General features: G+C 39.3%; 1 protein-coding gene across 9 annotated transcripts in view; it reads right to left on the reverse strand.

Annotated features, from left to right (window-relative positions):
• Positions 1-26,647, reverse strand: part of CHRDL1 (chordin like 1) — a 124,080-nt gene that overhangs the window by 32,853 nt on the left and 64,580 nt on the right. For 5 of the 9 annotated variants that reach the window (XM_034949740.3, XM_057301085.2, XM_003822029.5 and 2 more), the window contains exons 5-6: positions 16,382-16,527; positions 14,832-14,925 (exon numbers count right to left, since the gene is read on the reverse strand). In XM_034949740.3, coding sequence (XP_034805631.2) covers positions 14,832-14,925; positions 16,382-16,527 — 240 coding nt within the window. The remainder of the gene's footprint in view (positions 1-14,831; positions 14,926-16,381; positions 16,528-26,647) is intronic. The other 4 variants (XM_034949744.3, XM_057301084.2, XM_063601553.1 and 1 more) reach the window with 1 other exon arrangement.

Below are 26,647 nucleotides of genomic sequence, written 5' to 3' on the forward strand. Positions count from 1 at the left end.
TACGTATATACACATATACATATATACACATAATATGTATATACGTATATACACATAATATGTATATACATATATACATATATATTTTATATATGTATAAATTTTATACATATATATTTTATATATGTATAAAATATATATACATTTATATATAAATATATATATACACACACATATATACACACATATATACACACACATATATATACACACATATATATACACACACACATATATATATATACACACACACATATATATATACCATCTGATCTTTGACAAACCTGACAAAAACAAGTAATGGGGGAAAAGATTCCCTATTTTATACATATATGTAAAATATATATATAAAATATAATATATATAAATATTTATATATAAAATATAATATATATAAATATTTATATATATATAAAATAGGGAATCTTTTCCCCCATTACTTGTATGGGGGAATACTAAATCTGTATTTTATATATATATATCATCTATATCATACTAAAACTGTATGATATATATATATCATCTATATCATACTAAAACTGTATGTTATATATATCATACAGGTTTTAGTATTCCTAGTCTAAAATGCTCCAGAAGTTTTTGAGTGCTGACGATGCTCAAAGGAAATTCTCACTGGAGCATTTTTGGATTTGGGGTTTTTGGATTAGAGATGCTCAACTGGTAAGTACAATGCAAATATTCCAAAATCCAAAAACATCGGAAATCTGAAATACTTCTGGTCCCAAGCATTTTGGACAAGGGATATTTAACCTGTATATAAATACACACATATATGTATATATACACTATATTTATATATAAGATATACTATGTACATTATAAATTATATACATTAAATATATAAATACGAGGAACTGTTAGCATTTCTGGTGCCTCTGAGCTTTCAAAGTCATCAAAATTGCATTCTCTAAACTTCAATGTTCTATTAAGTCTATTAAGTAGCTGCTAAAGGTTTTAACATTTGAATTATTCTATTTAATTTAACCCATAATTAAACTGGAATTATCTTCTTAGATGTTGACATTTTATAAGGCTATAAGTGGTTTCCTAGACCTGGGTACAGTCTGTCTGGATAGCTGAAAATAGGTATGTCCATTTGCAACCTTAGATATTATACTTTGAAAAAAAGTAGGCACCAATACCCTAAAAAACCTGTTTCTTTGCTCTTTTTGTCTGATCGCTGGAAAGATTATCTTGAATGAGATGGAGGCTTTTTCATTCAGCCAAGTCTTTTTGTAAAAAACAAAACAAAACAAAAAACAGAGATTCTAATGGATTCAGATGGATTCTAATTAATTTTGAGAAGCAACAAGATATAATTTTAACCAATTTTTTGAACTGAAATAAAAACAAGTGTAGTGTACTGTATGTCAAACAATATTCATTTAACCCTAAAAGCCACATGTATTGTTTATTCAAACCTCAGTCATACTCTCTCCGAGTGGTACCCTATGAAGCTGTAATGGGTTGGCTTTCTAGTAGTGGGAGAAATGGAGAACAAGTATTTGAAAAATGGCCAAAAGCTAGGCTGAAATTCAGACTGTTTATAACTCCTGTGGCTTCCATTAATCTCTGGTGGCTTGAGCAGGTCAGAGAGGTAAACTGTCCTCTCAAAAGGACTAACTGTACAATGAGATTCCGAGATACCCATGAAGATAAGCCTCAGAGAGCAAAACTATGCCAGCATGTGGCCACTTTTGAACCATACATCATAAATAGGGTAGCCATAGAGCAGATTTATCTCAGACAACCCAGTTTTATTGCCTGTTTTTCTGGCAGGCATAATTATTAAGATTGCAGCTCTTGCTTTCAAAATGTGCCTCGGTTGAGATAGTAAATTACATAGTCACTCTAATCATAAGGCAAAGGGACATGAGACAAATCCCTGAGACAGGGGAAATGTTCTCTGTATTTTTTGAGGCAGAAGTTGAAATCAGCAGAATCAGGGCAAAGTGGAAGAGAGCAGGGAGGAATAAACCCATTGTGAAGTCTCTCCTTACCATGAGCTGGGTTCCATGGGGGAGCACTTTAATGCCAGTGCTCCATACCGAAGCTAGAGATGAAGAAGTGAGTAGAAGCAGATGACTTTAGGGAGCCTCTGCCAAACATCTAATTCTATAAATTCTGCTGGGAGGGAGCAAGTGTGCTGAAATTTGAGAGAAGCTTTAAAAGGAAACTAGTATAAGGATTCTCCAATGATAGGCATTTGAGCTTCCAATGATGATATACAGCAATACAAGAAATCTGCAAGTTTTATAAAGCACAAAATTAGAAAACACTACTTTAAATTTCAAATGGAACCAAAAAAGAGCCCATATAGCCAGGACAATCCTAAGCAAAAGGAACAAAGCTGGAGGCATCACACTATCTGACTTCAAACTATACTACAAGGCTACAGTAACCAAAACAGCATGGTACTGGTACCAAAACAGATATATAGACCAATGGAACAGAACAGAGGCCTCAGAAATAATGCCACTTATCTATAACCATCTGATCTTTGACAAACCTGAGAAAAACAAGCAATGGAGGAAAAGATTCCCTATTTAATAAATGGTGTTGGGAAAACCTGGCTAGCCATATGCAGAAAAATGAAACTGGACCCCTTCCTTACGCCTCATACAAAAATTAACTCAAGATGGATTAAAGGCTTAAACGTAAGACCTAAAACCATAAAAACCCTAGAAGAAAACCTAGGCAACACCATTCAGGGCATAGGCATGGGCAAAGACTCCATGACTAAAACACCAAAAGCAATGGCAACAAAAGCCAAAATAGACAAATGGGATCTAATTAAACTAACGAGCTTCTTCACAGCAAAAGAAACTATCATCAGAGTGCACAGGCAACCTACAGAATGGGAGAAAATTTGTGCAATCTATCTATCTGACAAAGAGCTAATATCCAGAACCTACAAAGAACTTAAACAAATTTACAAGAAAAAAAACCCAACCCCATCAAAAAGTGAGCAAAGGATATGAACAGACACTTCTCAAAAGAAGACATTTATATGGCCCACAAACATATGAAAAAAAGCTCATCATCACTGGTCATTAGAGAAGTGCAAATCAAAACCACAATGAGATACCATCTCATGCCAGTTAGAATGGTGATCCTTAAAAAGTCAGGAAACAACAGATGCTGGAAAGGATGAGAAATTGGAACACTTTTACACTCTTGGTGGGAGTGTAAATTAGTTCAACCATTGTGGAAGACAGTGCGGTGATTTCTCAAGGATCTAGAACCAGAAATACCATTTGACCTAGCAATCCCATTACTGAGTATATACCCAAAGGATTATAAATCATGCTACTATAAAGACACATGCACCGGTATGTTTATTGCAGCACCATTCACAATAGCAAGACTTGGAACCAACCCAAATGCCCATCAATGATAGACGGGATAAAGAAAATGTGACACATATACACCATGGAATACTATACAGCCATAAAAAGGATCAGACAGTTATTTTCTTAAAAAATACTTCTTTGTCAAATGAAGTACTTTATTGTTTGGGCTGTCAATATAAGATCTTAGTATTTTTAACAAAATAGCTCCTTGAGAAATACCAAAACACACACAATGGGGGGACTTCCTGCCAACAGTAGCAAGCCAAATCTGAAGAAGAGTACAAAATTATTTGTCCAGAAAAATCATAAATACTTTTTAAAAAGTGCATTGTGAGAATGCATGCGTTTTCAGGAGGAAATCAGAAGAGAGTGAATACAGAAACTACGAGCTGGATGGTACCCACCATCCACACTCTGCTCTTTCAATGGAGATGTGGCTAAACAGATCCAAGTTTATGGTGAGAAACAGAATCTTTGCTTCTCAGAGCAGTCCCAATGCATCTGCTGGATTGTTACCATATCTGGCCCCTGGAAAGATGGTCATCACACAGTCTGTTCCTCCCGGTAGCCTCAGAAATAAGAGTTCCCAAATTTGCTTTGCTTCCCCAAGTTGAGAGGCAGTATAATATAATGGCTAAGAGAATAGATTGGAGCCAAACAGTTTGGATTCAAATTCTGGCTCTGCTCCTTCCTACTTATGTGACTTTGGGCAAATGAATTAACCTCTCTGTGCCTCAGTTTCCTTATTGCTAAAATGGAGACAATAATGCCTACCTTATAGGGTTGTGAAGATTAAATGAATTAGTATATGCAAAGCATTTAGAATTGGGCTTGGCACACTGTCTCAGCTAAATGTTAGCTGCTATTCCTAATCCCCTTTCTTCCCATTCTTTGCCTCCACTTCTTTTTCCTCCTTCTCCTCAAGGGTAGCTTACACATGGGGGAATACCCGGCTTAAGGGACTCCCACAAGTGTGCTGTGTATTTAACAAAGAAAAGGGCTTGGATCAAACAAACAAACAAACAAGCAAACAAAGCCTAGCAAAGATAACTGTATGCCTGCACGTTGAAAAGGAATCATTTCATCTCTAAATCATTGGAAGACAGGGTCCTGGAGATATTTTAAAAAATGGCTAGAGAGATTTCTTCGGTTCACACCTTCTAAACTGGCTTAGAATTTCTCATAATTATGCTAGTCCTCTATTTCCAATTTTTTAAAAAAGAGTTTGCATCTTAATTAAAATCTCTTTTCTCTCTTGGCTAAAAATGAGGCTTGACAGGACAGATATCTGCTTCATTGGTAGGAGTACAATTTACAAAGTTATAAAGTGAAGTCTTAAAAATCCAAGTGCCCACTGAGCGCGGTGACTCATGCCTGTAATCTCAGCACTTTGGGAGGCTGAGGTGGGTAGATCACCTGAGGTAAGGAGTTTGAGACCAGCCTAGACAACATCGGGAAACCCCGTCTCTACTAAAAATACAAAAATTAGCCAGATGTGGTAAGCGCCTGTAGTCTCAGCTACTTGGGAGGCTGAGGTGGGAGGATCACTTGAACCCAGGAGGCAGAGGTTGCAGTGAGCTGAGATCATGCCACTGCACTCCAGCCTGGGCAACAGAGACTCTGTCTTAAAAAAAAAAATCCAAGTACCCAAATAAAGTAGAGTTCTGTGCTACCACATCCATGAACTGAAAATAAAAAGCAGGACAGAGAGGGGAAACTCAATGACCTACCCATGCTGACTGTCTGGTCAACCTGAAAATGAAAAGCAGTCAGTTGTATACACTGCTCTTCCTTCTCATGTATCTTTTACCTCTGTTTGCACTGTCAGTCAACAAACCAGGTTGATTTCTATAAATTGTTGGAGTCTAAGCTCATAAAGACTATTATAATGTGAGTAATGGGCACATCCAATGGTGTTTCTGGGCAGCTATGGAATTCCTTGAAGGAGTTAGAAAGAATAAGGTTGAAGAAAGAGTGGCTTTAACCACCCATGAAGAAATAATTGCTCTGAAATGCTTCACTGGGAATTCCTTATTTTTATTATAGAAACAGATTCATATACACACAAAAAAGTCCTCCAATCCCAGAAACAGAATGGGGTATTATTGACCCTGACAGGACAACCCAGATGGCCGATTAGGAATCAGTGCTATTAATTTGTTAAACTCAATGTGAAAGTCAACGCTGTCCCATCCACTGTCTGAATGACTTTCTATTCAAGAAGAAATATTCTAGACGTAAGAAACATGCCAAGAAGGAACATGATGACCTTAGAGGGACGGGGTCCTGGGACAGTCAGCAAGTACGTGGGGATGAATTTTGAGCACAAGAGATGGAGAGAAAGCAAAAACAATCTGGAACATTTCCATGGAAGGAGATCCAGTTGGGATTTAGAAGATGAGGAGAGGTAGGTGAGGATGGCAAATCTCTAAAATGGTCCCATACACATGAACATAAATGATTCACTTTTGAAAAGGTATTATTAATGACAGCGAGACTCTTCTATAGCTATGAAAATATCAGAGTATCTCAATACACAGTCGTCCCTCAGTATCTATGCGGAATTGGTTCCACGACCCCCCACAGATACCAAAATCCACAGATGCTCAAGTCCCTGATAAAAAATGGCATAGTGTTTGCATATAACTTACACACATACTCCCATATACTTTAAATAATCTCTAGATTACTTATAAAACTTAATACAATGTAAATGCTATGTAAATAGTCATTTTACTATATTGGTTTCTAAAATTTGTAATTTTTAGATTGTTGTACTGTTACTTTTAACGTGTTTTTAAAAATTATTTTCTATCTGCAGTTGGTTGAATCCATGGATGTGCAACCAGTGAATATAGAGGGCGGACTGTATTTTGAAGTTTAGGTGAGAACGTATAAACTCAAAAATTACTGAGTTAATTTTAATTTTTTTTATTTTATTGTGGTAAGGACACTTAACGAGATTTACCCTTTTAACAAACTTAAGTATACAATACTATATGGTTAACTATACACACACAATGTTGTACTGCAGATCTTTAGAACTTGTTCACCTTGGAGGGGGAAGTGGGCAGTTGCTAATCAACAGGCATAAGGTTTCAGTTATACAAGATGAATTTTCATTTTTTAAAGTAGTGTTTCTCATTAACAATGTTTCTTTCCTATCATCATGACCAGGAGATGGTGGTGTTTCTGCAGAAAATGTGGGCCAAAACATAAACAACTTGAGACTAATTTGTGAGAATCTATATTTGGATTTGCTGTTATTTTCTTCAGTTTTCTTTGATTTTGAAAACTTTGAAAAACTGGTCAATTTTTATGATGTTTAAAATCAATGAAGTATCTCACATACCACTTCCCTGAAGATCCCGGATTCTAGCTGAGATGGGATCTGAGGTGCAATTTTGCTGCTCTTTCGGAAAGAGAAATCAAGTGTCTTAGGTAAAATGGCACTTATCTTGAACACTGACTAATTACTTTTAAACAATTGCTTCCAGTTTCATTTACCTTGAAGGAGTTAGCAGAAATATCAAAATTTCATAAAAAGCGACTTCCATTTTCTCCCTGGGCTCATTTGAGATATGTTGGATGAACGGGCTTGGGTTGAGCAAATTGTAAGTTCCACCATTTCTCCTGCCTCCCTACTGCATCTGTACTTGGAATGCTGTGAAGAGCTTTTTGTGACTGTGGCTCTTTTTGTATTAAATAAACCAGTCAGCATGATATATGATTAATATTATGCCAGGGGAAACAGGAAGACACAAAGCAATAACAGTGCAAGAATATATTTTTGAATGCTTATTTTTGAACCAGATTAAGTCCTGAAGGTGGTCAAAGAAGATCAATGAGAACTAGAGTGACTGGGCAAAACTATTAGAAGAGGTGCAACTTCAACTGGACCCTTGAAAGATGAGTAGGATGCGAATAGGTAGAAGAGGAGCGGGGGCTATTCCAAGCTTGTGAAAAATAACAGTTTAAGTGAAGCACATAACAGGAGGGAAGGTAGGAAGAAACATAGCATGTAACAGAACAAAGAGATCAGCCAGCCAGCCTAAAGGAGATGTGTGTGTTGGTGTCAGAGAAATGAGGCTGGAAAGTAGGTTGAGGAAGGATCAGACTGTTTCACAGAGGGTCTTTAAAAACAAGCTGAAAAATTCAGATTGGATAATATGGTAAGAAATGGTAGCATGATCAAGTAGTTTCTCAAAAAGAAAATTCCTAGGCTGGGCTCATGTCTGTAATTCCAGCACTTTGGGAGGCCGAGGCAGGAGAATCATTTGTGACCAGGAGTTTGAGACCAGCCTGGGCAACATAGCGAGACCATGTCTCTGAAAAAAAAAAAATTAGTTGGGCATGGTGGTGCACGCCTGTAGTCCCAGCTACTCAGGAGGCTGAGACAGAAGGATAGCTTGTAGTTTGAGGCTGCAGTGAGCTATAATTGTGCCAGTGCACTACAGCCTGGGTGACAGAGTGAGACCCTGTCTCTGAAAAACAGGAAACAGCCAAAAGAAAGAAGAGTAAAAGAAAATTCCTAGATTAGGGTATTATGTAGCATGTATAATGTAGAAAGAACATTATAGACCCCTACAGCCTTGGGAGGGACTGGATTCATGGTGGGATCAGAAGTTGGGGATCCCAGGAGTGTATGACTGCCACCAGTTATCTCCCTAATTTTTGAGCCAATCTTTCCTCACCCTGGAGTGCAGAGAACAAGGAGGGATGTGGTGCGAGTTGAGGCTGGAGAGACAGTCTCAGAAGTCTTCCTTCACCTCCCTGACTAGGTCAACCCCTCTCAATTATTGGCTTTTATAACAACTTTCCTTTGTGGCATGTGGCACAGTTGCAATTTTATAATTACTTATATCATGACGTGGTGTCTATGTTCCCTACTAAAACTCCATGAAGGCAGGTTCCATGTCCATTTTTGTTCACCATTGTATCTCTAGCACTGGTGCAGTGCCAGGCTCTTAGTGATTGCTTAACAATGTTTGCTGAATGAAAGAAAGTAGACATTTACACTCAAGACACTTTAAGCCTAGAGTGAGAGAAGGGTAAGTTAAGGCCTTGATGGGAAAACATGGGCAGTGTGGTAAGATACTCTCTTAGGAGTATCTGCACACAATAATGTGCCATGCATGTCCCGTCTTCCCCTTTACTCCCCTGTACTAGGAGATATCCTTGTCATACTCCTATGAATGGGTCCCAACAGGTAGTATAGAAGTTAAGAGCTTGAAACTCTGAAGCCAGACTGACCAGGTTAAAATTCTAGCTCTGCCACTTACTACCATTTGTCCTTGGACAAATCACTCAACTTTTCTGCCTTAGCTTCCGCATCTGTAGAATGGGGATACAAATAGTTGCTACTATTTTTGCGAGGATCAAATGAGCTATTCCACACATAGGTGCTTAGAACATTGTCTGGCACATTGTACGTGCTACATTTAGACACCATTTACTAAATGCATACTTGGCTTTCAATACAGTTAATACCTACCCCAAATACCTTTCCCTTGTCTAGAGTCCAAGTACATAGCCTTCCCTGTTGTTTTGGCAAGATGAGCAGGGGACAGGAAGTGGAAATGATCAATGGTGGAGGGAAGCTGGGTGTGGGTTTGGGTTTGAAGCCTGCCTTCCCAGAATGTGGCAGTAGTATAATCTCTGAAGAGATTTAAAAAAAAAAAAACTTTTATTTTAGGTTTGAGGATACCTATGAAAGTCTGTTACATAGGTAAACTCCTGTCATGAGGGTTTGTTGTACAGATTCTTTCCTGCTTCTCTCCCTCCTCTCACCCTCCATCCTCAAGAAGACCCCAGTGTCTGTTATTTCCTTCTTTGTGTTCGTAAGTTCTCATCATTTAGCTCCCACTTATAAGTGAGAACATGCAGTATTTGGGAAAAAAAAAAGACACATGCACGCAAATGTTCATTGCAGCAGTATTCACAATTCTGAAGACACAGAATCAACCTAAATGCCCATCAATGACAGATTGGATAAACAAAATGTGGTATATATACACCATGGAATACTATGCAGCCATAAAAATGAATGAGAGCATGTCTTTTGCAGGAAGATAGATGGAGTTGGAGGCTATCATCCTTAGCAAACTAACACAGGATCTGAAGAGATTTTTTCTTCTGATAAAATTTCCCTTAAGGTTCCAGTGGCTGTTTGCACTATGCTTCCAGTCCTAATGAGGTTTGCTGAAGTGCTAGCAATGACACACATTCTGCCAACGCTCTCCTTGACTGTCCCAGCCTCAAAGACACGTCTAGCCAACGAAGGCTAGGTCTAAGATTCAATCCGCGTCTAGGATTGCTGTCTGACCCAGGAAGAAAGACACACATTAGTGTTTGGGGACAGTGCAGAGAGGCTATTTCAATGCCCTTTATATGAAGGTTTGCAAGTTCAGCAGTCAAAAGATTATTTCTTCTTCAGTATTTGGCCTGCAGTCAGGGTGGCCAGCATAGGGGAGAGGTTTCTGGGTTCCCTGCTGTATGAGTAATATGCTTATATAAGATACAGTATTGTAAAAACGTCATTTCCATGGGAAAAAATAACTAGGTGCTTCAAAAGTTAGAACTTCAAAGGAGTTTCAACCACATTATATACAGCTGAAAGATGCAAAGAAACTGGAGGCAATGAAAGAACAACAATTTTTATAAAAGTGTAGGATTTAGTCTTTATAAAGGAAGATGAAAGAAAATTGTGCATTTAGGCTGGATGAGAGGTTGCAAAGAAAGAACTTAATGAATTATCAAGTATATAAAGGGACAATACATGGCCAGTAATAACTAGCTTTTATCTGTTGCTTCTGAGGACATAAAAAAGAAAAGAAATTTAAATTGTAACGATAGAACAGTACATAAAATAGCTAGTTCCAGGATCTGTTACCACAAGAAGAACTAGAACTAAAGTTCTGTCTATGGAGATTACATTTTAAAAAGGCAAAACTATCAAAGATAGAGGAGAAGGTGCAATGATACTTAACTCAGGGGTAATAAATATAGTAATTACTATATAAAATATAGTAATTGTTACTTATAAACCAATAACTCTGTATTAGGCCATCTCCTAGCACTCTATGCCATCTCAGTTAATCTACACAACCCATTTCATACGTAGTAAGCATAATCTCCATTTTTACACCTGAGAAAACCAAGGTTTTGAGTGGTTAAATAGTTTGTCCAAGATAACAGCACTCGTAGGTGGTAGCCCTGCAATGTCAAATCTATGACCTTCTGGCTTCAGAGCCTCTGTCCTTTGCATTATACCGTATTGCCCCTAGGTTGCAGTGACATGTCTTTTCACTGTTGCCTTTCCTTTCTATTATCAATTGTTTTCCAGTTTAGATTTCACATATCCTTTTCCCCAAAGGGAATAATATCAGCCTAACAGCTGGATTATAGTGACCAACTGGTTATATTAGCAACCACATGTACACCTCTGCTCAGTATGGACTTTCTTTTTAGCCACACTGAAATTAAGTTGGGGCAAAGACAAGAAAGGAGGTGAGGAACAAAATATCCATCTTTCTTGACTGAAATGTAACAGCTACACTGTAGTACAGACATATACACACACACATTGTGAGAAACATGTATGGAAAGATCCAGGGCCTTACCAAAGCATAAATCAAATTAGGCTGTAACTAAATCCATATTGACTTATGAGGGCTGATGCAAATAGCATATTAAAAGGGATGAGCATACACTGGTAGTCCAAACAAGGTCAGTCCTTCCAAAAAGCAATGTTAACTGTAGTTTCCTAAAGTGGTATAGGGGAAGAAAACAACTTGGAGATCAGGAATGAGACCACGTAATTTCCTATTGACGAGGAATCAATGTATAGTCAACACCATCTACCACAGTCAATCAGTAATTCAGGGGGAAAAATGCACAACAACCATATTCTTTTTTGGTAGCACCTAATTCAAATCCTGACTAAATTTCTAGTAATCATTCCAATCTAGTGTGCATTCATTTAAAGAGCACCTACTCTGCCTGGCACAGTGGGAGAAATAAAGATAAATGAAAAAGAGTATCTGTCTTAAAGAGTTTATGCATTAATAGGGATGATAATACATGGGCACAAATAATAAAAAACAGAAGTTGACAAGGTGATAAATGCTCCAGAAGAAGCACAGGTTAAGTGCTGAGGGGTCCTAGAGTAGAGACAGGTTTACTTCTAGTTTGCAGGATTTAAAAACATTTCATGGAAGAAGTGGCAATTAGGCTGGATTTTGAAGGATAAGCAGGATTTATGGGTGGAGAAATTAGGGATGGAAGTGGGAAGGCAGAAAAGAAAGGCCTTCCAACTACTACTTATCAAAATGCGACCTGAGGACGGCCTGCAATAGAATCTGAGGAAGCTGCATTTGTGCTAGGTCTTGAAGGACTAGCAGGATTTCCATAGGCAGGGATGGAGAAAAAGAATTTTCCAGAAAGAGGAAACATTTTCTCCATCCCACCTGTACATGTGCAGTTGTTACTTAGACAGCCCTTTTGTCTCCTTTTCATCCCAGTTCCTTATCATGAAATGGCCACCACTCATTCATCTCAAATTGGTTGCCATATGGTCGGACTTAGATGCTTTAACCAATCAGGAACTGAAATTGGTTGCTTTTCCACTGGTTCACTCAGGTTTCAGAATTTTAATGTGCTCAATTTAAGTGCACTAAACTCAGATTTTTTAAAACAAATCCATGGTTCCAGGTTATCTACATGGTCTCAGGAATGGTTTCTCAAAGTGACAGTCCACAGACCACCATTCTGCATCAGAATGAACGATGGGGTCTGCTTAAATGCAGATTCCTGGGTCCCACTCCAAGGCCACTAAATCAGAATCTCTGCAGGTGTGATCCAGGAATCTGAACTTCAACAAGTTCTCTGAGCAATTCTGAAGCACACTAAAGTGTGAGAAACATTGACAGGAAGAGGACTGAGCAAAGGTAAAAAGGTAAGAGAGCACAGGAATAATGCAGTGGGCCCTGAGGTGCATGAATGGAAGAATATTGACCTATAAAGGTAACTTGAGGTTAGACCATGAAAGGCCTTCACTATCAGAGTCGGGGGTTGACATGTATTTGAGTGGCGACAGGGAGTCATCCCTTTCAGTGGCAGAACACTGTGGTTAGAGCCTGAAATTTGGAGCCAGGCTGCCAGGATTCAAATCTTAGCTCCTCAATTCACTAGCTACCTGACCTTGGATAAGATTCTTAACCTCTCTCTGCCTCAGTTTCCTCATCCATAAAACAGGGAGAACAATAGTACTCCTCACATAGGGTTGTCATGAGATTAAGTGAGTTCATATCTGTAAAATGCTTAGTTAGAACTGGGACTGACATATAGTAAGTCCAAATACATGTTGGCATAAAAATTTTTGAACAGGGGTGTAACACGGTGATGGATTGCTTTTTGGAAGATTAAAATGGCAGTAATGTATAGGAGTCACCTACACATCCCCCACCAGCAAATCCTATAATTTTTTTCCTCTAACTCAGTGGTTCACAACCTTAGCTGCATATTGGAATCACATCCTCCTCCTTCTGATCTGGTATAAATCTACCAAGGTAATTCCAATATGCACCCATAGTTGAGAACCACGGCTCCAAATGTATTTCAAATTTGTCCACTTTTAATTATTGGGTCCTCAGTATATACAAGACACTGTGCCAGGTCCTTCTCTTATATTATCTCATTGAAATCTCACAAACATCTTGAAGGTAGGAGCTAACATTATCCTCACTTTAAAGATTGGTAGAAAGGTTGAATAAGGTCATTCAACTACAAAGTAGCAAGGCTGGGATTAGAACCAAGGCAGTTTGGCTCCAAAGGCTCCACTCTGAACCACTACTGTGTTCTCAGTCCAAGCACCCTTTTTCTCACACTGGAAAGAGTACTACCCTAATCATCTTGCTAGTCTCTCCACTTGCATTATTGCCTCCCTCCAGTCTAGTCTGGAAATAATAGCCAGTGAGATCTTTTAATATGTTAATTGGATCACTTCATACTCTTTCTCACAACCTTCCAATAGCTTCCCAATGTATTAAAAATGGAAATCCAAAATCTTTCCCATGGCCTTCAGAATCCTGCATGGTCTAATTCCTAGTTACCTCTTCAGCCTCATCTCATGTCAGTTTCAACCACGATCACTACATTTCAGCTACACTGGTCCTTAGGCTCTTTGAATGCTTTAAGCTCTTCCCTGCCTGGGGCCTTTGAACTTTCTTTTCTCTCTACTTAGAATGTTCTTCTTTGGGATCTTTGCATGGGTGACTTCTTTTTATCTTTCAGGTCTCAGCTTAAATGTCACCTTCTCAGAGAGGCCTTCCTGACAACTCAACCTAAATAAACTACTTATTTTTAATCTCAGTCCTATGTTTATTTTCTGCATAGTACTTGCATTATCTGTATTTCCACGTTTGCTTATTATTTGTCTTTTCTGGTGAGTTCCATAAGAGCAAAGAACATATCTTGGCTGCTATGTATGCTATATATATTGTTGTGCAGGTTGTGTGCTGCAAAAGGATGCCACAGCTACAAAGGTGCTTTCCCTGGGATTTTCTGAAAAATGGCAATAAAGTATCTTATGTAAGGGAATCCTTTTTGTAACTCACATAAAGATGCCATATGGTCTAGCACCACCCTATATATCTACTGTATTTATCAATATAAATACCCCAATTCTAGCACAATGCTGAGCATACAGTAGATGGTCAAAAAATATGTTGACTGGATAGAAGGAAAAAGGACAAAATAAGGATATTGCCAGTTGGAAAGTGGGAAAAGGGAGAGATACAGATAACTGTTGAAAGATTTGGTAATCTGAGAAGAGGTAACAAAGGAGAAATTAAAGGGGATTACACTTGATCCCAGGAACCTAGAGAAAAAACTGGTGCCATTATAAAAAAAATAAAACCTAAAGAAAAAAAGACTAATGTGAGAAGACAATTCAATTTTGAATATAATTTGAGAAAATGCTTTCTGTTTTGCTTTTATTGAGTTTGTCACCATCTTATTATGGGGTTTAAAAAGTATACCTAAATTTGCCCTGCACAGTCTTCAAAATGGCCACATCAATTCCTTGCAAGGTCCATTCTTCCTTCTAAGGCTATGAATGAAAATAGTCTGTTTTATGATACAATAATTTAAGGGCCAAGCTAGAAGGGATTAAGGATGGAGAAATAAATATATTCATTTTCACATTTGATGACTCTTTCCCATCCTCCCCTGAAGCACAGCACTCCATCCTGTAGTTTTTTTTTTTTTTTTAAAGGCTGTGGCCTTTAAAATCAATGCTTTATTTATTTTTCCCTTTGTTAATTAAACCACCTTTAAAAACTAAGGCTACCATAAAAATTACCTTTCCCTAGGACATTAGACAGGTATTTTCCTCCTTTCTAAATTCTACTACACAGGATAGCAGCACCCAGGGGTCTTGGGATATAACACACCTACCTCTGCATACCCGGCAGCAGGAATCTGGAACAGAGACTGGGAAGGCACAGGTTAATTTGGGGCAAGTCTTGAGACCACAATACACGTTTCCCTCCTGCCAAGGAGAAACAGAATTAAGATTAGAAGCATCTAGGATAAGTGTAAAGGCTTCACTTAATACCTGAAATAGAGCAGGGACTCAAAACATGGCATGTCCTTCCCCCCAGCTCTCCCATCGTCAGTTCTCGGTACTTCCTACATTTTATTACGCATTATTTTTTTTCTCCTACAATTCCTCCATGCCAGAGACTAAGCCACAGAAAAGTTAGCAATCCTAGTCGAGCATCATGGTCTAAGGTGGTACAAAGTAGTCTGTCAGGGATGCCATGAGCCTCTGAACCATGAATTATAGTCTCGTTTCTTTCTTCTCTGTTCATGGTACCCTTGGTCCCCCAGCTGGATTGGGGGTTTAAAGGAATGAAGATTTATTTCATAGCTTCCATTTGTAATATTCACTAGACTCTCCCTTCCAAACCAAAGGAACAAGCTCTCTGGGGTAATACAAAACTATACAAGATGATCTGATGGCCACAGCTCAGTCTAGCACAAGGCAAGGGAGAGGATAAAATTTACTTGCTGGTTACATCTGTCTTTGCAATAATCCTGATTTCCTAAATTTCTATCTTTCAAATGTTATTCCTTAAACCTTGTTCTTAGTTCTTAGAAGCACATTCTTTTGGGGCTAGAATGATTCCTGGAAGGCCATTAAGAAAGCAAGGCCACACGAAAATTCTCCTAAACTACTGAGATACTATATTCTTACTAAAAGTCCTAAAGGGAAGAGATTCTATAGCTTCCCTTGACAATCCAGTGCTTAATGCCACTTGCAGGCAGAAAAGTTGTTACTACATCTAACTTCATTCCTTCCTGCTTCAGTTTAAACACTCATTTTACTCCATTTTCTAGTTCTATCGATTATATTTTCTGGACTGCATATTAGATAAGATATAATTAGTATACGTTGTTTGTAAAGTAAATGCAGTTCTTCTGACAAGTAATGTCCTGGTAGTCATCATGACCAAGCATTTATAGAGAGTTTTCTCATGGCAGGGCACTAGGAATTAACTGGTTAGTAAAATACTTCAGATATGGGAACTAACAGACAACTCATTTTCTTGTTAATTGGAGTGAGTGGCCCTAGATAGTCAAAGTGACTTTTCCACCCATAGCATTCCCAAAGCTTCAAATAATTGTGAGTCCTTCAGATGGAGGCTTTGGTGGTATAATTATTATGAAAAGGAGCACCGATCAACACAAACAGCTCACCTTTGCCCATTTAAGCAGTCCTACAGCTTTAAGACTGGGATATGATTGGGCCTGAGCCCTTCAACAGAGTTGTTCAGGGTGGGTGAAGATCAGGGAGTTTGGATTGTCAAGGAGGCTTATGATTTAATGCAAGTCATGTTTTATTCAAACACCTTACAGTGCAGGCACAAATGAAAGTACAAGTACAGAGGAAGCTCTTGTATTTGAGTAGGGCCTAGCAGGAACGTTAAGATGTAGGGTCTTACCGAACAGCTGCACTGGGTGCATTGATTGGGTTGCCGATTCTGAAAGAGCCCTTCAGCTACGAACAGCTCTCCATGTTGGTAAGTTGTCCCATTGTACTCGCAAGACTTGCTGGTCACCTTATTGTTCACTGGGGGTAAGGAGTCTTCTAGAACAGGGTGGAGAAAAACCACACTGAGTATTGGCATCATTGAAAAGAATTTCATAAATCCCAACAGCAGACGGGGCTGTACTACATAGAGGGAGTTTTAAGACAGTCCCCGCTCCAGTGACCAATGATTTTGAATAATGTTAAAACAGCCAGACAAGTACAGCAGCTGACATTATGATCTATCCATCCATCCATCCATCCATCCATCCATCCATCCATCCATCCATCCATTCTTTTATTTGTTGACCATTTACTGAGCACCTACTATGTGCCGGGAATTGTAATATGTGTTAGAGAGGGATCAGAGAACATGGACAAGGTCCCTGCCTAGATGGAGCTAATATTCCTAGATGAATAAGATATTATCTTTCCTGAAAGGAAGGAGTCCATGCTATCTCATTTAATCTTTTCCCCCAGTTGCTTCAGAAGGGGACCCATCTATTATACTGCCCTGATAACTTTATTACCTCCCACATTTATTTATTTAGAGACTGAGTCTCACTCTGTTGCCCAGGCTGGAGTGCATGGTGCGAGCTCTGCTCACTGCAACCTCTGCCTCCTGGGTTCAAGCAATTCTCGTGCCTCAGCCTCCCAAGTAGCTGGGACTACAGGCACCTGCCACCACGCCTGGCTATTTTTTTTTTTTAAGTAGAGATGGGGTTTCACCATGTTGACCAGGCTGTTCTCAAACTCCAGACCTCAATTGATCCGCCTGCCCCATCTTCCCAAAGTGCTGGGATTACAGGCGTGAGCCATGGCGCCTGGCCACCGCCTACATTTTAAATCACTTTTGTGCTTATCTGTTTGTTCCAGCCTCTGTGGGTTTGCTTTTTTTTAATCCCTCCACCGAGACTGCCCACTCCCTGACTCTTTTCCACCCATTGAAGTCCTATCTGATCTTGAAGGTTCAGCTTATGCCCCCTTTCCTCCACGAAGCATTCTCTAAATAACTCCAGCCACAATCTGGATCTCTCAAGGCATCTAATGTCTGAAGCACACAATATTACATTTGAATATTATTGAAACTCATATTTGTGAATTATAGTAACCCAGCAGACCATTTACAAAGAGATTTCACATATATTATTACAATGGAGCTTCATAACAACCCTGTGAATCAAGTAGGGTAAATTCTTACCTTCATTTTCATTTGAAGGAAATAGGATTGTTGAGGTTATGTGAATTATTTGAAGTCACAAAGCTAGTGAGTGGTGAAAAAAGGAATTGAAACCAACAAAAGATACAACCAGAGCTTGGAAAGTGCCTGCCATAAGACAGTGGAAGGAGAGAAATCAGGGGAGCTGTGTGTTTCATTAGGGAGGGGCTTAGAGAGTTGAACCATCCTTTCTTTCCATCAGTCAAAACTGTAATGAATATGAGTCTATTTTGTGGTGGGTAAGTTATACCTCAATACAACTGTTTAAAAAAAAACAGAATGGGCCGGGCGCGGTGGCTCATGCCTGTAATGCCAGCACTTTGGGAGGCCGAGGCGGGCGGATCACGAGGTCAGGAGATTGAGACCATCCTGGCTAACACAGTGGAAACCCCGTCTCTACTAAAAAATACAAAAAATTAGCCAGGCATGGTGGCGAGTGCCTGCAGTCCCAGCTAATCGGGAGGCTGAGGCAGGAGAATGGCATGAACTCGGGAGGCAGAGCTTGCAGTGAGCCGTGATCACGCCACTGCACTCCAGCCTGGGCGACAGAGCGAGACTCCATCTCAAAAAACAAACAAACAGACAAACAAACAAACAAGCAAAAAGAATGAAATTATTCTCAGTATGTAGTGAAAATGATAAGGCTAACAATAATAACATCCATAATAATAATAATAATACACGAATAGATACCATTTATCAAGCCCTAGCTATGTGCCAGGCAGGAATGAGTGCTTTTACATACATAATCTCATTGGCTCTTACTAATAATGTTCTGATGTAGACATTATGATTATGCCCATTTTGCAGATGAAGAAACTAACGCTTAAGAGATTAACTGACTTGCCCAAGGTGACACAACTTGCAAGTGGCAGCACTAAGATATAACTTGATGTCTGACTGATTCTAGAACCTTCCCTCATAACCACTATCAAAAAGAGTGCCAATCACTTCAAACCTATAATAAGGAAGGGACCATTTAATTAAAAACCAAAACCCAAACCACTAGAACATGAAGGCTATGCTGTCCCTAATGTTGTGGCCTAAAATACCCAGAAAACAGACAATGCACTTCTTTTGGCTTCAGCAATTTGGGTAACTAACTCAATTCTATACTTTGCTATATAAGTCGATCTAACATCAATTTCTGAGTAATTCACTCTTAGGGTGTTAACTACTTATTAATGACCCTTTACAGGATATAAAGAAAGTTCCTTACTTTTGCCTTATAAAGACAGCCTTAGCTCCTAGAAAGAGTTTAACTCATACTAATTAACTCTGTCTGGGCTAAGAGGCCCTGCCCCTGCCCACAAGCGTATACAATCAGACAGCTGCAGCTGGCAGACATGAGTGAAACCCATCAGAGAAAGGACAGAAGCAGGCCCATTTGCCCCCTGGGCTCTAATTATTCCAAATCTCAGCATTTTGTGGTGAAGGAAAACTACAGTGACCTACAAAATAATATTTGTCATGGCTCTTATGGGAGCTGGCAGATGTTTGGAATACCAAACAAACAACAACAACAAAAAAGAAGTTTGGAATTATTTTGCCTCAAAAGAATGTGGCTTGATTTTTGAACCGGGCCTTCTACCAAGGAATCAATGGCAAGGCAACTGCAGGGTGAGATTTTCCAGTGGAAGAATGATCTTGAGAATCTTCCTTGCAATAGTCTTCTGAGTAACCTGGCACTGGAGTCTATTATTCTACTCAACAGGAGATAGGGAGAAAGAGAAAGAGAGGAAGACACAGTAGAATCAAAGAAAAAGAAACCAATTATGGTCATGCTTAAGGCTAGTTTTATGCAATAAAATTCTTAACATCTCATTCTTATTTCATTCTTCCAACACCCTTAATGGTGTGTATCTCGGGGGTGGGGGGCGAATTACTGAAAATGAGGCTACTAGTACTCCAAAAGATTTGTCCCATGTCACACAGCTGTTTAACAAGAGAGCCAACTCAGAAATATAGCTTTCCTGCTTTCAAATTTGTGCTCTTCACAGAATGGGTGTTAAAGCTTCAGAGCAGGATCACTGAGTCACAATCCCAACTCAATGGTACTGACTCCCCATAATCTTGTACAAGGCACTTTACCTCTTTAAGCTTCAATATTTCTAGGAATGCGATATGGACTCAAATCTCCCCTTGCATCTTTAGAGGGCCAACACAGCATGCTTCCTAACTGCAGAAGGAAGAAAAACCACCTCATATTTTACCTTCTCCTCTCCCAGATTTTCCAAGGTGGCTGGGCTAGTAACCAAATATCCTTGGAACACATTCAGTGTTCCTGACTGAAAACTAGCAGAAAATCAGTTCAAAGCAAAGCTGGCTACAGGGCCCCTCAGGGAATGCTACAATAGGAATGACCAGGCTGCGTGGCTTCTAACCTCCCCCATCTCTTCCGTTTCCAGTCAAATTCCCACCTAGCACTAAGAAGAGGACTGGAGAAAAAACCATTGTAGGGTGAGCAGACAAGCACTAAGCCATGTGACCACAGATGTGTTGGGAAAGAGGAGGTTTCTTCTCCCCAAGTGAGGGATGATCTCATATGTAAGCAGAACTATGATTTCCGGGATGCTCAGAAAATACCCCCATATCCCAAATGTCTCTTACCACCTTTTCTCACACTGATGCTTAAAATGCCACTATTGGAAGTCCATTCCTCTAGGTTAAATGGCTGCCTTTTGCAATCAGATTTTGTAATCCCAAGACTTCTATGAGAGGGTACACTTACACCTTGTCACTAACTAACACCTCAGTGTGAATAACTGCCACAGGCCTTTTTTTTTTTGTCCTTCAGAGCAACTGGCAAATTTTACCAAGAAGCCTGTGGTTCCACTTCACTTCTTTTTGTACGCCTTCCCTCCTCTCCTGGTGTTACCCTTCTTCCCACACTCTGGAACCAAGTCCTCATGCTGACTGCTCTCTTCCCCACTCTCCCCACCCTATAAAATGATCATTTCCATAGTAGGACAGTTCTTGGATAGTCAGAAAAGCAGCTTGTATGTCAGGAGACAAATCTGCTCCCAGTGTTATAAATACAAACCTCCCCAGAGCTTTCAGAGATCAGTTGCTAATCTCCTTGACGCCAAGCCATCTTTTCTTTTGCCATTGCTGCCATTACTTTGGTTCCTACTTTTCTTCTGATGGCTGAGCCTGATTCTAGCATTTCTTTGGTTCTCTGTCATTCTACTGATAGAGTCCTAGAACATTTGCAGGCTATTGGGAGGTGGTTGGAGAAGGGACATGGAAATGAAGGTAAAGACTAGAAAGAAGAGGTTATAGTCCCTTTAATTGCCCATGACACACAGAGAGACATACACATACAACAAAGTAAAACTACATCATCTAAAGGGCTTTACCCCAGGTCTCAGAAATATATGGGAAGAGAGAATGACAAAAAGGCCATGAAAGAAACCCCTAGAATAGGATGCTGTTTCTATGTGCATATCTCACAGTGATGCAAGAGAAGATAACTGAGCCTGGTCTCTGGGGTCTGCAAACATTGGTCTCTGGGGTCCCAGCTGCTATGATCTGAATATTTGTGTGCCTCTGAAATTCATATGTTGAAATCATAACCCCCAAGGTGATGGCTTTTAGGAGGTGGGGCCTTTGGGAGGTGATTAAGTTATAAGGGCAACATCCTCATGAATGAGATTAGTGCTTTTATTAGAAGAGGCCTGTGGGAGCTTGTTTGCCCCTTCTACTATATAGGCTCACAGGGAGAAGGTATCATCTCTGAACCAGAAGCCAAGCCCTCACCAGAGAACAAATCTGATGGTACCTTGATCTTGGATTTCCACCTTCCAGAACTGTGAGAAATAAATTTCTGTTGTTTATAAGCTACTCAGTTTGTGGTGTTTTGTTATACCAGTTCAAACAGACTAAGACACCAGCTTTGGCATGTCTTGGTTCTGTGATCTTAGGAAGGCTTGAGTATGCCTTCTACTTTACATGGCTGTGAGGTTCAGCGATAATTAATTTTAAAAAGCCCAAAGGTATCTGGTACATAACATTCACAATAAATGGTAGATGATCTTGCTCTAGAAAGAAGTCACAGAGAGGAAAGCAGTAAAGTTGAAGAATATGAAGGAATTTTCCCAGTTTCCATAGATGATAACTAACTGAAAGGCATTTGCTTTGCACTGATGTGTATGGTAGGTGCTATGGAGACATGAGTCAAAACACTATTTCTCTCTTGTTTTCTTATTCATTCAACAAGCACTTGTGGAGGTCTTTGACTATACCTGGCACTAATAGATCCTTGACTATACATTGACAATACCTGGCATTATGTTACCTTAAAGCTACAAAGATAAATAGGACATTCCCCTGACTTCAAGTAAAATCCTGCTTTCATTGGAGGGGAAGGCACAAAAAGGTGTTAAATGATAATGTATTTAAATAACACATAAAGGTTCATAATGGAAGAGAGGTCAAATAATCACAAATTGCCAATGTTAAGTGGGGAGGAGTATCAACTGCATCAATAAGGATTCAGGTTAGATACTAAAAAAGATTCCTTGCTGAAAGAGTTATTAGAAACTGAAACCACAGGCCAACTAGGCATGTAGGGAAATTATTTTCAAACTAGGTTCTGTGCTGCTTTAGGATTCTTCAGAGGTACTTGAGGGATGTGAAAAAAAAAATCCCTTCCTCATTTCTACTTCAACAGAATACCTCTTACTTTGTTAGTGAAATGTGTTTTTATTAGCTTTTTAAAATTTCATTTGAAGAAAGAGTTTGCTGCCATAAGACACTGTAAAACACTGGAATAGAATCTCTTCACATATTTGCTGTTTGGGGATTAAAATCCTATTTGTCCCTAATATATAAAGAGCTTCTATAAATTGACAAGAAACAGATTCATAACCCAATGGTAAAAATGGAAAAAGGATATAAATAGACAGTTGACAGAAATGGAACTACAAGTGGCCCTTAGACATGAAAAAATCAACCTCATTCATTAGAGAAATATAAATTAAAACTGCAATGAAATACCATTTTTCTTAGCAGATTTAGAAAAATCCAAAAGTTTGAATAAAACACTCTCTTGGTAAGTCTGTGAAGACTTGATTAAAACATGATGAAGGGCAATTTAGCAATATCTGTTCATTTAAAAATACATATATATTTGACCCAACAATCCTATTTTTAAGAATTCATTCTACAGATATACTTGCACATGTGTGAAACATATAAAAATTATTCATTGCAGCATTGTTTGTAATGGTTGAATATGGAAACAACTTCTATGTCCATTGATAGAAATCTGGTTAAATAAATGATGGCTCATTATTATAACAAAATATTATGTAGTTCTATAAAAGAATAAGTTCTCTGTGCACTAATACAGAAAGATATATTATTAAATGATGAAAACAAGGGGTAAAATGATGTGCACAATAGACTACCTTTTATGTAAATGAAAAAATATTTTTAAAATATATATATATATTCATATTTGCTTACATTTTCATAAAAATCTGGAAAGATATATAACCACTAAAAGTTATGGGGGGGAACTACATGTTGTAGGGAGAAGATAAGAATTGGGTGAGTGTGGGACAGGGGCGAATAAGATATTCTATTGCATTCTTTTATATGTATACCTAGATATATAATCATATATACATGTACATATACATATGCATTCATATTCTTGAATGATATAAATGTATTCCTCATTAAATTTGAAGACTACGTTTGAAAAAACTTCTACTTGAAGGCCGTAGACTAGACTAGGTGAACATTTTGGGTCCATTCCAACCATAGAAAATCAATCCTACAAAGCTGGTCATCAGAAGCCCGGCTGTATTCCTACTAGTGGGAGAGATCCTAGCTATGACTTTGTGTTCCCAGTCTTATTCCAATAATGGGTTCTCTCCACCGACATCATTGAGCCCGTCCATCTGGGCAAAGTGGAGGTTGTTACATTGCTTTCTTAAACAATGTTAAAGTAATTGTGTAAATCTGAGCTGGCTTTTAGTCCTTGGCCCAAATGGAAGGAACATAGACAAATAAGGTTGCTAGTGGGAAATCACCCATGGCCTTCTACCAGAGCACTGCTGTAATGGAGGGAGGAGCAGCTGGGAGCTAGCTGCATCTCAGTCAGGCAAAGTAAGAGCATACATCCAGGATGCAACACATCTTGCAGGATGAATGTATCAAAAACAGTGGGCTGGGCACAGTGGCTCACACCTCTAATCCCAGCACTTTGGGAGGCGACGGCAGTGGATCACCTGAGGTCAGGAGTTCAAGTCCAGCCTAGTCAACATGGTGAAACCCCGTTTCTACAAAAAATTAGCCAGGCGTGGTGGCGGGAGCATGTTATCCCAGCTACTCTGGAGGCTGAGGCAGGAGAATCGCTTGAACCTGGGAGGTGGAAGTTGCAGTGAGCTGAGCTTGCGCCACTGCACTCCAGCCTGGGCAACAAGAGCAAATCTCTATCTCAAAACAAAAACAAAGAAGAGTGAGTGTCTGCAGCCTCCCCCCACCTCCAAAAAGTAACAATGCTCATATTCTGAGGCTATGTGGATTCAGACATTTTCCTTGGGATGCTCCCTGAGATCAGAGGTACTGCTTCAAATGGGCCCATCAGTTGAATCAATGATGCCTACCTTTAGATTTCTTTTTTTTTTTTCAGCACTTCAACTGCCATCACTTCTTTTTCCCCTGGGCCTCTTGATGTGACGACTTAACTAGATCTGCTTTCCTCGGGTAGAGTCCAACGATTTCTAGATTTTCCCCAAACTCTCCTCCCCCATAAAAACTTAACTCTCCTGTGGCCCATCACATTGAGGTCATGCTGGCAGGCCTTAATACTAATCCCGTTAAGTAATTCATACTGAAATGAAAATGGTAGATAATGTTTTAAAACAGGGTCCTTTTCTAGATAATTATATTGTAACATAGGCCTTTGATGTTTTATTCATAATGAGGCTGTAGAGCACCAGGTAAAGAGTGTGAAACTTTCTAGAACTTAAGACCTGAATGAGGGAACTTGCTGAAAACGCAGCTTCCAAGACCTGTCCTAGGGAGAGGAGAAGCCTTACTTCAGAGTGTCCCATTTGGATTCAAATTAAAGCTCCATTGCTAATTATTGCTTATTAGCTGAGCAAATTCTTAGCATCTCTGAGTCTCAGTTTCTCCATCTATAAAATTGGGATGATAATGGTACCTACCCCATAGGTTGTTGGGATGATCAAACAAGGTAAGACATAATCTGTTCAGCATAGTACCAGGAACATATTAATGCCCAATAAATGCAATTGTTGTTCTTTTACTACTAGCTATAAATGATAGGGTTTCTGGAGGGCAGAAAGCAGGCTGGTAGGGAAAGAGATGTGGGGCTACTTAACCCTTACAGGGGCCACCCTCTTACCACACTGGCAGACCCTGCCTCTGTATAAGGCTTATGCTGAACTCCAAAGTAGCAGTGACATTTACTTTTCAATCAGTATTATATACTGTAAATTTTAGAAATTCTCAACACCTGTAATGTAATGACAAGGTTTGTTTTTACCCCTGTGCAGTCCTTCACAGCCCTGTAGAACTTCTCAAAAACTGTCAGATCCCAAGTGGTAACTAGAGATTCACTTCTGAGCCATCACATCCACTAAGAATCCTTTTATGCCCCAGCTCCTGGGCAAACACCATCTGCCCCATTTTCCCATCTCAGTGGGAAGACCATCAGGTGTGATTTAGCCAAGCAGTTGCTTTCTAGCCAGAGCCATTTACCAAGCCCATAGACTCTACTTTGGACTTATTGAGCACCCCAGACAGGTGGATTTACGCTCAGAAGGGTCACAAATGTATTTATGATTATGAGTAGTCCTAAAGGGCATGGAATAGAGAGAAAAAGTGAACTCCTTGGCCAACACTCCCATTGTATTTTATTTTATTATTATTATTTTTAGAGTTGGGGTCTCACTCTGTTGCCCAGGCTGGAGTGCAGTGGTGTGATCATGGCTCATTGCAGCCTCAAAGTCCTGGGATCAACTGATCTTCTTGCCTCAGCCTCCTGAGGTGCTAGGATTACAGGCTTGAACTGCCATGGCTCCCACCGTATTTTAACCATCATTTCCAGTGTCCTCTCCTGCAACATGTTTTCCAGAATTGCTAAACAAAAGTAATTGTTGATTGGTTTGACTTTCATCTTTGTTTTAGGTCACTACTGAAGGTGCTTTTCAGAAAGGATTTAATATTTTTTAGTTTAGGAAGCCTCTCCATTTCCCCCTTCATACATCCTTTGGCCTCCCACCCTTCATTGCCCAGCTCTTGTCTTGCCTTTTCAAGAAAACTTCACTTGATTACTTCTGCACTTGATGGTCTCTTTGTGGGAAGGGAAAGCAATCAATAGAGCAGATTGCTTCTGCGATGGTAGAGCTTCCAAAGGTGGCAAGTTCACCATGTCCCTAAACTCTCTTCCTCTCCACCCTGCCAGAATGCCTGATATGCCCCCAGATTCAATCATTAGTTAGAGAAGGGCCCTATCTTTCCCAGAGGTTTAATATCTTCACAGTGATGAATGCACAAGACTGGAACTATTCCCCAGTAAAGAGAAAGGCACTGTTGGGGGGAATCCTACAATGAGATACCATTTCACATCCACTAGGATGGCTATAATAAAAAAGACAACAATAACAAGGGTTAGCAAGTAGGTGGAGAAATTGGAACCCTTATACAGTGCTGGTGAGAATGTAAAAAAAAATAATAATAGTACAGCTGCTTTGGAAGATAATCTAGCAGTCTCTCAAAAAGTTGAGCATAGAGTTACCAATATAAGCCACCAATTCCACTCCCAGGTATATACACAAAAAAATTGAAAGAAGGAACTGAAACAGATATGTGTATATGAAAGTTTATAGCAGCATTATTCATAATAGTTAAAAGATGGAAACAATGCAAATGTCCATCAGTAGATGAATGGATGAACAAAATATGGTATATCCATAAAATGTA

This window comes from Pan paniscus, chromosome X, assembly GCF_029289425.2.
Source record: "Pan paniscus chromosome X, NHGRI_mPanPan1-v2.0_pri, whole genome shotgun sequence".
NCBI lineage: Eukaryota > Metazoa > Chordata > Mammalia > Primates > Hominidae > Pan > Pan paniscus.